This window comes from Saccostrea cucullata, unplaced genomic scaffold (genome assembly GCF_032062105.1).
Source record: "Saccostrea cucullata isolate Sc308-1 unplaced genomic scaffold, CSIRO_AGI_Scuc_v1 ctg168, whole genome shotgun sequence".
Classification (NCBI taxonomy): Eukaryota; Metazoa; Mollusca; class Bivalvia; order Ostreida; family Ostreidae; genus Saccostrea; species Saccostrea cuccullata.
This window is the reverse complement of record NW_026938891.1, coordinates 768,905-783,417: the sequence shown is the minus strand read 5'-3', so window position 1 is coordinate 783,417 and position 14,513 is coordinate 768,905. Positions and strand designations below refer to the sequence as shown.

The following is a 14,513-nucleotide window of genomic DNA, read 5'->3' as shown; positions in this document are numbered from 1 at the left end:
CACCTGAGTATCTAGCAAAAAATATTTTACACATTTTTACCTACTGGACCATTTTTCCAATGCAAAACTGATGTGTATGCAGTATTTTTTTTATAATGAGATGTGTGGTGACAATATATCATTTTCAAAAAACTTTTATACTTCTAGCAAAAAATGTGAAAAATTATGATATTTAGCATTACTCTGGTGACCTAAAAAATCCAAGAATCTCATAAAACATGAAACAAGAGGCCCAAGGACCTTGAATCGCTCTTCTGATAAATTGTACAATCTATCACTTCTATTAGAAGCCTCCAACTCTATTAGTATCATAAGACCCAAAGTGCATCAACTTACAAAGTTTGATAATATTTAGCAGTTAAGACTGAAGATATTATGATATAATTATAAAATACTATAAGTAGGTCACAGTGACCTACTTTTTGATTGAAATTTTCTGAGGACTCAAGATACATTAATTGACAAAGACTGATGATTCTAATTAAATAAGTACCTGAGATATTCAAAAGTAGGTCATCATGACCTACTTTTGGTCAACATTCTCTGAAAACCCAAGATGCATCATCTGACAAAGATTGACGATTCTAAGCCAATTAGTACCAGAGATAATTCAATATAGCCATCAAATGTCAAAAGTAGGTTACGGTGACCTACTTTTTGGTCGACGTTATCCAAAAACCCAAGATGCCTAAACTGACAAAATTTTATGATTCTAAGCCATTAAGTACCTGAGAGGTATTCAAAAGTAGGTCACCGTGACCTACTTCTTGTTGGACATTCAATGAAACCGTAAGATGCCTCAACTGACAAAGTTTGATGATTCCGAGCCAATAAGTACCAGATATCATTAAATATAGCCATAAAATGTCAAAAGTAGGTCACTGTGACCTACTTTTTGGTCGACAATCTCTGAAAACGCAAGATGCATCAACTGACAAAGTTTGATGATTCTTAGCCAATAAGCGCCTGAGATACTTAAATATAGCCATGAAATGTCAAAAGTAGGTCACCATGACCTACTTTTTGGTCGTCACTCTCCGAAAATCCAAGATGCATCAACTCACAAAGTTTGATGATTCTAAATCAATAAGTACCGGAGATACTAAAATAAAGCCATAAAATGTCAAAAGTAGGTCACCATGACCTACTTTTTGGTCGTCACTCTCCGAAAACCCAAGATGCATCAACTCACAAAGTTTGATGATTCTAAGCCAATAAGTACCGGAGATACTTAAATAAAGCCATAAAATGTCAAAAGTAGGTCACCATGACCTACTTTTTGGTCGTCACTCTCCGAAAGTCAAATATGCATCCACTCACAAAGTTTGATGATTCTAAGCCAATAAATACTTAAGATACTTAAATATAGCCATAAAATGTCGAAAGTAGGTCGTCGCGACCTACATTTTGGTCGACATTTTTCAAAGACCCAAGACGCATCTACTGACCAACTTTGATGATTGTAGGTCTGAAGGTAATCAAAATATGCGTTTTAAACAATTTGAAAACAAATATCGGCAAAATTCAAAAAGTAGGTCACAGTGACCTACTTTTTCATAAATATGTTTTAAGGTCCCAAGATGCATCAAAGTACAAGATTTGATGATTCTAAACCTCCCTGTGTCTGAAATAATGGGATTTAATGTTTTTAAAAGGATAAGGCATAAAGTTCAAAAAGTAGGTTACGGTGACCTACTTTTAAGTTGACATTGTTCAAGGACCCAAGATGCATCAACTGACAAAGTCTGATGATCATAGGCCTTAAAGTGTCCAAAATATGCCTTCAAATCAATTTGGAAACAAATCCCTGCAAAATTTAAAAAGTAGGTCACCGTGACCTACTTTTGAGCTAACATGATGTGAAGTCGTAAGATGCATCAACTTACACAATTTGATGATCCTAGTCCTTATAGTGAGCAAAATATACACGTTTTTATTAATTGTAAATTTAGGTCAACTTTGAAGTGACCTTGAGACCACGCCCTTTGCCCCAGGGTTATTCCCCTTAATCTTCGACATATCCTGATCCTTGTATGTAAGTTTGGTGAAAATCTGCCTGGTGGTTATGGAGAAGAAGATTTTTTAGCAACCAGTACTTTTGGTTTTGTTTTCCTGATTATCTCCCCTTGTTTACAGGTCCCAACCCTTATTTTAGTATAAATGGTAGCCCTTGGGCCAAGGATACCCTGTGACAAATTTGGTACTGATTGGCCAAGGGGTTCTTGAGTTATGGCCCATATTCTAAAAAGTTTACACACACCGCACAAATGGCCATAGCATTAGCTCTTTGAGCCTTTGGCTCAGAAGAGCTAAAAACTACATTTGATATAATTGGCAGCATAATTCTAACAAGCAGTGAAAGGTACAGAGTCATCATGCTTTCTTTTAACCCCCAATGATTCCTCACTGTTGGAGGGATAACCCTTTGTGAATAATAATCCTGGAATAAGACCTCGTGCTCTATTTGTTTGTTCCGATTTGTACGTGGTCAGAAAGTAGAAATTAACGTTCTGAGTCACAACACTGGCCATTCCTGCGTCCCCCCAATGACTATCCCAGCCGTTCTTCTGAACAAACACAGAGTACCGTACATCTGGCTCTAATTTAATGGAGTTGGGGAATTTCAATTTGAAGATAGTTTTTTCTGGTTCAACATTGACTTGTTTTGTCACATCTGTTAACACTCTGTCATGATCACAGTCTTCCAATGCTGCATAGACATCCACCATGTCAAGACCATTACCAGGCCCTCCATACAATAACAGCCCAGTCAGAATTATTTTAACATCAACGTAGAAATCTATCCTCCCTGTCTTACGCCCCCATTTGACATCAATTCTGTCGTAAGAGAACCGTTTGCAGATGTACTGGTCCGTTCCTCTGCGTTTTCTGACACAAAACTTAGTCTGACAAATTTGAACCTCTTCCATTTGTCGGGTCACATCTTGTATTTCTTTCTCAGACAAAATATCAGTCTTGCACACTGTGTCGTTAAAGAAATGCATATTCATGATGGGAAACCTAATACAATAAAGGCAGCTCCCAAGAACATTTCTTCTGTTTAGGCCAGTGTCCTCTAACTGTGAATTCTGACATTGCAATGAAGCCCAGTCCATTGCTCTGTGAAAAATCTCTTCCTCATTCATAACCAAATCATCCAATAGAAGCACTTTGCCCAGACATTCACTACACAGAGAGAGGAAGTTTTCAGCTTCGAATGCCCCGGGAGCATCTTTTATAAACTCTACACAATGACTCCTGACTGTTTCCTTGTTGAAGCAGTGAGCACTCTCCAGGACTGAGCAGACATTTTCTGCTGTGAGGTTCTCCATGAGAAAGTTGACACACTTATCCTCCAGCCCCACCATGGCATATTTGTTTGCAGCATGCATTACAGCAAGAACATCGTCTCCTGATAAGGTAACATCATCTGTGTATATATACCTGAAAAAACATTTTGTAAAATAAAATACATGTACAGCTTAAAATGCATGGTACTAATTTTGAAGAATATAATGGACACCTGTGTATCAAAGCAAGTTTTATTAAACCAAATTAAATTTTGTTGGCCCTGTCAGACCTACTTATTAATAATATTTGTAAACACTTGGAATATTGTTCATTCCAATCAAAGCCCCCAACAGCCAACACACAATAAGAGGGGGTTTGAGTGTTCAAATTGTAGTACATTTACAGTACATTAAATGGATTTGAAAACTCATGCACAAAGATTGACATGTACAATCAATCTGAAAATGCTCTTTTCCATACTGATTAAATACCCTGTAATATTCAAACAGACAAATCTGTTCAAAGCACTTTTTGTCACAAATGCAATGCAGGAAAAGATTTCTATAACAACATGATCAAATCATTTTTACTTATCATTGAATTTCATGTTGATTTTTTTATTGAAATTTAAAAAAAGAAATTTTGATATTAAAACATGAAATTGAATATAAAGTTTTTTACTTGAGAAGACTCTTGAAAGTATGAGGTTCCATATCTGTGATTAAGATGTCCTCCTTCTCAGCTAAAGGTCCATACAGCATAGCATAGAATACTGCACTGCGACTCCCCAGCACATACTTGTGTGCCCTGATCACCTCTCTACTCTCCCCCACTCTGAAGGTCACATCACAGTCTATCTGATTATCAAGCATGTAACTGTTACACTCCGCAAGAGTCTTTCCTATCTGCCATTCTCTGTCCATACTTAACCTGCGCAAACAAAATATATCTGCAATAAAACAGTGCTTGAAATTTGCTGTCAAATCAAGTAAATTTTATTCATAGTCAGCATATAAATATTCTATAACACAAATAACATATGAGCTGTGGTAGCTCTTTAACCAACTTTAACTTATTTACGCAAAGATAAAATTTTAGTAAAAAGATACATAGCTAGTAAAGAAACATAATTTAAATGAACCATTAAAATGAAACAGTTAAGGATAAGATTAAGAAATAAGCATAACAGATACATGTACTAACAATGACCAAAAAAAAAATTAAGTAAATAAAGAAGCACCATAAATTATTTTGCACATGTATGACTATCACAAGTAAGAGGAAATACAACTCACAATACAGCACAAACAATTACTATAATAAGCACTGAACATGCTGATGGAATAAATATATTAAAAGTTAAGGGTTTTTAATTAGGAGTACAAGTAATACATATACATGTGTAACGGGAGAGGAGAAAATGCAGCGGACCAGACCGGGATTTGAACACAGGCCCACTGAAACTCTGGTCAGGTGCTCTACTAACTAAGCTATCTGGCTACCAGCGATCAAATGGTCACAGATACACATGCAGTTGCTCGACTTTTCCTTCTTCAAAGAAATCTGGTGAAATTTTCTTTTAAATTATCCAGTTTTATTCACGTAATTGAAGAGGCATCATCCCCGGCAGGCCTCTCACCTGTCTGGGGCCCCCTGAAACTCTGGTCAGGTGCTCCCTATCAAATTGCCGGCATGCTCTACTAATTTGAGCTATCTGGCTAGTGACATGATAATATTTGGGGGGGGGGGGGGGACCGCCACACATTTTAAATAACTGTACAAATTGTGATAGTTCCGGGATTGACCAAGCAAAAGGTTTATTAACCCGAAATAATTTTGATTTTAATCAGTTTTATTGCCTATGAAAAAACATATATGTTGTTATGTTGACTGTCTTGCAAATGGTAAGAGTTGCTCAAAAGATGCCTTTCAGTTGTGTTGCCGTTATTAAATTCTTGCAAAAATTATATGGAATAATTGAAAGGTGTCTGGCTTACTTGTGGGGATCATATTATGATAGAGCCTACAATACATTTAATCTTTTACAATAAATGATACTGATCAGATTATAATATTTTTGTCTTTCATTGTTGATACATGACTCATTTTCAGCCTCAGGCCAATCAGTACAAGCAGGTCCCTGGTGCAAGCAATTTACCTACCTGATGATGAAATTCGAAAGGTGATTATTCGAAATGCCTTCTTAAAAAATAAAATATAATGTTATGCCATCAAATCAAAATAGACTTGGACGCTGGAATTTATTAGGCTTTCTTTTTTCAATTTTGTCATCTGCGAACTGCGAAATAGGACCGGACGTAAATAAACAATTCTAAATTTAAAACCTACAGATATCCGAATTGTGAAACCGTAAAACTTATAAGGAGATATATGAAATATCTATATACTACGGCCTTGATATTATGAACGATTATTTTCTTTTATTCATAGACGTTTACAAAAATAATCTTACACGAAATTTTAATCCATTAAAAAATATGCGTACTTTTATAAAGTTTAAGCATCATTCTTGAAATGAGTCAATAAGAAGCAACGCTAACATCCGGTTGTGAAATGTAAAAAAGGGAAAACTGGGTTCTGTTTATAGATAGACATTCGTAATTACACTGTACAGTACAGGCGCTAAACGATCATGGTAGTTTGCAAATTTTTTATGCAAGGATATTGTAGGTTTGGTGACAACTGTAAATTTGAACATCCAAGAGGAGGAAACGCAGGCAAGTTAAAGTAAATTACTAAAATCTGAAAAACAACAAGATATTGTTCTCACACAAGTCATGTCACACTCAGTCACAGTTCTGTAATACATTACCTCATTTCAAAATACACAAAGCAGGAATCAAAACACCAAATAAAATGCAAGAAAACATCAGATTAGTGTTTAGCTCACCTGAGCTGAAAGACAGTGCCCACTGAATCACCTGGTCAGGTGCTCTTCAACTAAGCTAGCTGGCTACCAGCGGTAAACCCGACTACCGGCCCAACACACCTCGGCCTCCTGCTGATTGACACCTCGGCCCTGACAGGTCGGCTCAAAATCATTGACACCTCGGCCCAAACCGAAGACTGCTCGGCCCAAGGAATAAAATTAAATTTAGTTTGTTTAAATTAGTTTAATTTTTATTTTTTTTATTTTGTATTTTCTATGGTAATGTAAATGTATACTATGTATATATAATCACTATAAATATATGAAAATTTTCAGTATTTCAGTATTTTCTAACAAACCACAGCACAACATCAAATTACAATCCGTTGATTGGGAGGTAACAGGTCTATTTATTTATTGACTTTGTTGTTTATTACAATGCAACATTATACATTACTTTATTAGCCATTTTTAAAAAATGTTTGGTTGCCTTCTGGGGATCACTGATTAAAATTGTCTACCTGCAATACATTTAATTGAATTTACAATAAATGATGTGTAAACCAATAGGTCTACACAGAAGTTATATATTTTACTGTTTAATTTTAAAAACTCATATTTTTTTCAAATCAATTCAATAAAATATCAACAATGGTTTCTTAAAGGAACTTTTCATTAACGGCTTCTTGTAATTAACTCCTCATAGTCACCACCCCCTATGACACGCGCTCGAGACTTCAAAGGATGCACTGCGTCTTCTTGTTTGTTTAATGATTAGCACTTATAATCAAGTTACTAATGGGTTGTCTTTCTTTAATTACCGTCAATTTGACGTCTTGGAAGATCGAATGTATCAAATTAATTTTCTTTTTCACTTCATAGATATATAAAAGCATAAATAATAAATATATTTATTAAAATGATATATTTTTGTTTGAACCGATTATTCTTTTATGTGAGCCGAGGTGTCTTTAAATTTCCGAGCCGAAATTTTAATCCATGTCAAAAATATACATTTTTATAAAGTGTCGTTGGGCCGAGCATTCTTGAAATGAGTCGTAGCCGCTACGTAACATCTACGCTCTTGAAATGTAAAAAAGGGCCTAGCCGCTATGTATGGAGAGCTAGCATAAGTATTTAATGCAACGTCCAAAATCCAAGATGGTTTCCTTAGTTACAAGTTTGCAGTACATAAGGTTTTAACAAAAAGGAGGTTTATTTTATTTATCTTAGTTATCAAATGAAAATTTACATATTTATTTTTGCTTGAAATAAACTTTTTGTGTCCCAAAAATAAATTATTATTTATATATTTTTATTCAAACTTTAACACTTAGCTGCTAGGTAAGCTGTCTGTTCAGTAGAGATAGATATCTAACACCTAGCTGCTAGGTTAGCCGCTAGGATTTTGAATGCAGCCCTGGTGTCCACATGTCCGTCTGTCTGTATTTTTTAAAAAAAAATACATTTTTAACTTCTTCTCAAAAACCTTTTGTAGATTTTTTTTTCTTCAAAAGTTAGTACTACTCAACATCTGTCACACTGTGGGTGAAGGGAAGTTTAAATTCTTGAAATAATTGACCAAGCCTCATTCTAAGGGGAGATAATGAAGAGAAGGCAAAAATAGGATGGGGTCCTTAAAAATCTTCTCAGGGATCACTGGACCAGAAAAGGTTAAACTTATGTAGAAACATCCTGGTGTAGTGTAGATTAAAATGCTCAAATCATGGCCCCAGGGGTAGTGTTGTGTTACAATAGTTGATAAAAAGTTTTGCATTTCAAATTATAGGAAAAATCTTTTTGAATCTTATTGTCAAGAAAAATGGGGGTAAAAATGATGAAGTTTTAGAGGTAGTGAAGATTCTATAATGTTCTAAATTGTTCAAATCATTGTCACCGAGGGTGGGGCCACAATAGGGAATCAACATTTTGAAACCTTAGAATCTTTAAAAATGCTCTTATCAAGAACTGTTGGGTTAGAAAAGATAAACTTATGTAAAGACTTCATATGGTAGTTTTTATTATATTAAAATCATCATATCCCCTTTGGGTAGGATGGGGCCAAAATGAGGAATCAAAATATTACAAGGGGAAACATTTGATGAAGAAAAGCAGGGTCAAAGTGTTTCAGATGAGCATTGTTGCTGGTGGTCCTCTTGTTTTTATTTTTCTCTATTTCTTATAGATTAAAAACTAAGATTTTGGACAAATATACTCTTTGCAATGTTTAGTGAATAACAAGTCACTCCGTGATCTATAATCTAATTAAGTTTGGTTTTTTTCTCAGGTTATGCATATTCTGCACAGAGGCAGCTCTTCGGAGGTGGTGGGGGTGGTGGATCAAGATTTGGAGGTGGGGCAGGACAAAATCCATACAAATGGACAGCTAATGATCAACAAAGAACACAAAACAAACCAGTGTCCCAGCAGACTTCTCCAAATGACCTAATGTAAATGTTGATTGGTCACATAATTATACCCCCTGCTTAAAAAGCGGGAGAGTATATAGTAATCGGTATGTCCATTCGTCTAGCTGTCCGTCCGTCCGTCTGTTACACTTTGGGTACCCATCTCTTATCCTCAACTCCTCTCATACCACTGAATGAAATTTGATGAGACTTTCACAGAATCTTTATTACATATTGCCATTGTGCTCTTCCTATTTTTCTTTTTGATCCGGCACATATTTTGGGTTTCCCATAGCAATACATGGACACTGCCATTATATTCATATGGGAGGGGGATGGTATCATTTAGTGAGCTCTTTACTCACAGTACCTCTAGTTATTACTGTGTTGATTGTTTGACCAATGGGGTGAGTGCAGTTTTGTGTCACTCGGAATCTATTCAATTGAATAACCTTTTTAAATCTTAGGAGACATTTGGATAATCTAGACTGCTTCTAAATGACATGTATGTTAGCTGTATTTTCAAAGTGTAAAGGTCTCTAAAGGTCATCAGTGTCCAGGAATCTGATTTTTTTCTTTGTTGTAAGAGCTTGCAGTGCAAGTGGTGCTTTGCATTACATTTGCAATGGGTTTCAAAAGGAATGTATGGACAAATACATGTAATATCAGAGAGAGAGAGAGAGAGTCTGCACTAAATATGCTAGAATGTCTGATTACCAGTTTTAATTAAATTATTTTCTTTTATCTTTGTCACAGGTTTAATTCCACAGATGATAAATTTATTACTTAATACTTGTACAACATTTACAACATTTTTTTCTGTTTATTTGGATTTATTCTGTTTGTGTCATTTAAAAAAATTAGTGTAGTATTGATTTGTTTACCTTAGAAACACATTAATATCAGAGGTGAAAGAACTGGAGAAGACAAAAATGTGGCCATTTTCATGCATTGGATTTGAAAAAGATGAGTGTGTTCCAGTCATGTATTGGAGAGAAAGATGTGTTCCAGGTAAATTAGAGAGAAATTAATGAGTTTAGTGTGAGGAGCTCAGAATTTATCTTTCAATCTACAGGTATATTAAGTTGAAGGTTAGAAAAAAAAATGTTCATATTTCATATATTACTGAAGTTTTTTAAAAATCAGATCTCATTATCTTGAACTCAATGGTACTGTGTAAAAATTGAGAGATATCTAAGGGTTCTGATAGTGTTCAAGATATTGAAGGTAAAATGCAAAGAGAAAAAGGTGGTTAGGATGTCCAAATGGCTTTGACATATCCACGGCATTTGATGTTGAAGGTTAGAAAAAAAAATGTTCATATTTCATATATTACTGAAGTTTTTTAAAAGTCAGATCTCATTATCTTGAACTCAATGGTACATAATACTAAAAATGCAGTCTCTATCTTCTATGGTTGAATCGTTATGGCAAAGGTACGAAAAAACTATTTTTAGCATACATGTCACAGTCAAGGTCACAAGGTCATTGACCTTGGTGTCATTTGAAAGAACTTAATTAGTGTAGTAGGCATATCAAATATGAAGTCCTTATCTTTCACCACGGCATTAATGCTGAGATACTGAAGTTCTACATATCCATGTACAGTCAAGGTCATTGACCTTGGTGTCATTTGAAAGAAATTGATTAGTGAAGTATGGATACCAAATATGAAGTCTGTTTCTCTTGCGGTTCAAAAGTTATGGCAAAGGTAATGCTGAGATACTGAAGTTCTACTGTACACTAATGCTGAGATACTGATATTCTACTGTACACTAATGCTAAGACACTGAAGTTCTACTGTACTTATATTTTGGCAGATTTTGAGGACACTTCACCAGAGGAGTTAAGACATCTGGCATATGAAGCGCAAAAATCAAATAATTTTCAAGGATATGTAAGTAAATACATGTATTAGCTCTTTCAAGGGCATTGATTTGGGAGAATGTGTCTTCAATTGACATATACCTTTGAAATTAGCTTGCTGGTTTTTCTACATCATTCATGTAGAATCAAAGTTAAACTCCATCATGAAAACTTTAAAAATTGTTTGTCCACTATGTTGTAGATAGACTATGTCCAAAATCTACAGAATGAGGTCCACAAAAAGAGGCAAATGCTTGCAAACCCTCCCATGCGCATCAAGCAGAAAATGGTAAATATTTTATATTGTTTTACAATATTCTAAAAATAGAACCTTTGATGAATAAGGTTGTGTAAAATACTTCAGTTAAGTTACTTTTTGACACATATACATGTTTATGTCAGAGAAAATTTTAGCAGAGATGAACTGTGCAAGAATTTTAATATTCTACTGTACTCATCACAACTGGTATTGATTCATTACTGTGTATTTTTGTAGCTCTCTCTGATTGATGACTATCGATTACGAAAAAACAGGTGAGTTTGAAATCTACATGAATATAAAAGAACATTTTATAAAGAAAACATAAATTCATGCAAAATGAGATCTTCGAAACTTGCTTTAAATATCAAGTAAACCAGAGAACAAAGGGGAATCACTAATTTCATGGGGATATAATTTCAATTGTTTTCATGGTATAAAGAAGACCACAAATTCATGTCCTTCAAGATATGTAAATTTTGAAAATAAAAGATAGCAACTTACCCTGGTAATCATTTCATCATCCATTAAATCAAATCCTGAGAAATCAATATTTTTCCTCTTAAACCATGAAAATTCGAAATTAATGTGATTGTATAGTTCAACCCATTGAACATAAAATTTTTAAAAATCTTTATCTCATTTTAAGGCTTGAAAAAAATTAAGCATGATTTGAAAGAAAAGCAGAATGGGGAACTTGTCTGTTTTGTAAAACTTGTTCGTGTCTTTGAGATAATGTAGAAATGTTCCAGATACTCTGGTAATAGTCAAGGCCCTTTGGCCTTTAAAGAATTTATTTGATATCATACAATGCACGTATATTTTTTTCTTTCACTACAGGTCTGGAAATAGTTCTAGTAAGTCAATTTACACAATCATTTAAAACTTTTGTTATTGACATTTATAATATCTGAAAAAGAAAATTTAGTTTTTGGAATATTCTCTGATAAAGACAGTAATCTTTCTCAAAATCATGCCATTAATAATCACATTCTAAATTCATTTTACGTTAGCTGCAATAATGTAGCCCTCTCCTTTTTTTGGGGGGGGGGGGGGGGGGGGGGGGGGGGGGGGAGAGAAAACATCACATTAAAAAAAAATGGGTGAGGTCTACATTATTGAAGCTAATTTTACGTAAATCGAAAGATTATTTACATTTTACTTTGTAGCACATCATTCAGTGTCATTATTCAGTAATCCATCCCCAAGTGAAAATTCCTTTCAATCAACATCGTTTGGAAGTGACTCAAGCCAAGGGTCATTTGGTAAGGGTTTCAAAAATAGAAATATCAGCTTTATGTCCTTTTGATTTAAAAGTTATTTTTTAATTATTATTTTCATTATGGGTATTTATGTAAATTTTAAAAGGTGCTACAGGATTTGGAGCCACTGGAACCTTTGGAGCATCTGGAACACAAGGATTTGGGACATCAGGGTCAGCAGGAGGTTTTGGTGCAAGCTCCGAGTCAACTGGGGTCTTTGGATCCTCTGGTGGTTTTGGAGCAAACAGTCTTTCATCTGGAAGCTTTGGCTCAAGTCCAGGCTTTGGAGCAAGTCCTGCTTCATCTGGAAGCTTTGGTGCTGGTGGGTTTGGTACATCTTCCTTTGGAGCTCAACCATCTGCTTTTCCAAATCCTAATCCATTTGGAGGTTCCACTGTGATGCCTTTAGCATTTGGAAATAACACCACAAAATCTCCAAGTATGTTTGATAACAGTTCAACAAATTCCCCAGCAAGTGCTTCATCGTCCAGTGGATTCCAGAGCCAAGGGACAAATGTATTTGGCTCTAGTCAGACAGTGGGACATAACACAGGTGCCAGTGCTTCTTTCCAAAGTCCACAGCCAGTGTCCGTGGAGTCCAATACTTATACTCCTATGGATAAACTGACTGCTGAAGAGTTAGCAGAATTTCAAGCTACTCATTTTACGCTCGGAAAGATTCCAACAAAACCACCCCCAAAAGAACTGTGCTTTTAATTTCCTGATTTACTGTTTGTAAAATTTTACATATTTACAGAAAATTTCATTATAATTAGTTGATCTTCTCAAAGAATAGCTAGCATCATTCAAAGTGAAATCATAAAAAGTAGATACATTTGAAAGTCATATGGATTATCATGCTTTAACTTTATATCAGTGGATTAAAATTGCCCACACACTTGTGATTAGGTAAGAGAGAGAGAGAGAGAGAGAATCATGTAAAAACTGACTACCATCTACTGGATAGTCTGACAATGAATTTTCTTTATTTCTTGATAATGACAAAAATAAAATTAAAACAAGATGTGTTTGTGAAACACTATGCGCCTGGCGGCAACAAAGTTCTAAAAAGCAATTTTTAGCAAATAGGTCATATTCAAGGTCACACGATCATTGTCCTTGAAGTCATTTGAAAGAACTTAATTAGTGGAATGTGCATACCAAAAATGAAGTCTCAATCTCCTATGGTTCAAAAGTTATGGGGAAAGTTCGAAAAAGCTATTTTTAGCATGTAGGTCACAGTCAAGGTCACAAGGTCATTGACCTTGGTGTCTGTCAGTTGAAAGTGCTTAATTAGTGGAGTATGCATACCAAATATGAAGTCTCTATCTCTCACGGTTCAAAAGTTATGGCGAAGGTTAAAGTTGACAACAGACAAACAAACAGACAAACAGATAAACAGACAAACAGACAGACAGGACAAAAACAGTATACGCCCCGAATAAATCTGGGCGCATAAAAAAATCAGTACCAATGTCCTTTTCCTTAAATCATCAAATCCATAAAACTAAGAGACATTAAAGGTTCCCTATTCTGGTAACACCCTCCCCCTTCTCTTAGGATGAAAATCTCAATTCTGAAACCTAATATTACATATTTATAGGACACCTGCTACTAGATTTCAAAATATGAATGGGGTATGATGAAAAATGTAAGAGGGGTTCATGGAACTATGTTTATGTACAAAATCAGAATTAAAAAATTGAAATTTTTTTTTAAGTGGGTCAAAACTTAGGTCAAAGGGTCAAAATTAATTATACCAAGGGAAAGGTCTTGTGACAAGAAATACACATGTGAAATATAAAAGCCCTGTCAACAACTGTTCAAACGTTATTAAAAAGGTTTAAGTCTTTTTTAGAAGCAAGTCAAACTCCTAGGTCAAGTTCAAAGTTTTTGGTATCTGAAAGCAGTTCATATCACAGGAAATACCTCTGTGAAATTTGAAACCCCAAAACGTTATTGTCCAAGTTAACTTTCTTTAAAGGGGTGAAACTCTCGGGTCAAGGTTAAAAATATTTAAACAAGGAAAGGTCTTATTACAATAAAATGAAAGCCAATGCATGGACATTGAAGGTTAAAGTTTTTGCGGACAAACAGACGAACGGACAACTACATATACCCCTGAATCTTCAATTACGGGGTCATGAAAAAAAAAGTACTGCGAATCTTCGACCTACATGTATAAATGTATGAGGACGTCAGAGAACCGGATTGAGAAAATTGGGAAACAACTTTTGTTTTAAAATGATTTATTTCTGAACCCCGGTTTCTCCCAGTGTGAAAGATGTGTTTGAGAAATACTTATGCCCCCGTGTGGCAGCCTATGGCAAAGGATAAATTTTCTCAAATGCAAGTTGAACTCCGAGGTCATAATGTTTTCCAAAGAAAGCACTTGTATCAAATATATATACAACTGTGATATATGAATGTCCAAGAACTAACCCTTCAAAAGTTAAGTAAACCTGTGATAAATAATAATTTCTGGTTCCAGCTGTTCAAAAATTATGGCAAAAATTAAAGTTTTTGTAAAGAGTTAA

The 14,513-nt window shown here is 34.9% G+C and overlaps 2 protein-coding genes across 2 annotated transcripts; one reads left to right on the top strand and one right to left on the bottom strand.

Moving 5' to 3' along the window:
* Positions 1 to 2,317: 2,317 nt before the first annotated feature.
* Positions 2,318 to 5,568, bottom strand: LOC134251709 (BTB/POZ domain-containing protein 6-like). The gene is made up of 3 exons (XM_062734135.1): positions 5,454 to 5,568; positions 3,973 to 4,221; positions 2,318 to 3,444 (listed from the first exon to the last, which is right to left on the bottom strand). The coding sequence occupies exons 2-3, from the start codon at positions 4,212 to 4,214 to the stop codon at positions 2,346 to 2,348; spliced, it is 1,341 nt and encodes a 446-aa protein (XP_062590119.1). The 5' UTR covers positions 4,215 to 4,221; positions 5,454 to 5,568; the 3' UTR covers positions 2,318 to 2,345.
* A 333-nt stretch (positions 5,569 to 5,901) lies between these two features.
* On the top strand, positions 5,902 to 13,687 carry LOC134251670 (nucleoporin NUP42-like). Its single transcript, XM_062734076.1, has 10 exons — positions 5,902 to 6,029; positions 8,469 to 8,631; positions 9,479 to 9,600; positions 10,410 to 10,486; positions 10,658 to 10,744; positions 10,952 to 10,989; positions 11,555 to 11,571; positions 11,884 to 11,979; positions 12,083 to 13,003; positions 13,445 to 13,687. The coding sequence occupies exons 1-9, from the start codon at positions 5,945 to 5,947 to the stop codon at positions 12,691 to 12,693; spliced, it is 1,296 nt and encodes a 431-aa protein (XP_062590060.1). The 5' UTR covers positions 5,902 to 5,944; the 3' UTR covers positions 12,694 to 13,003; positions 13,445 to 13,687.
* The last annotated feature ends 826 nt before the right edge of the window (positions 13,688 to 14,513 follow it).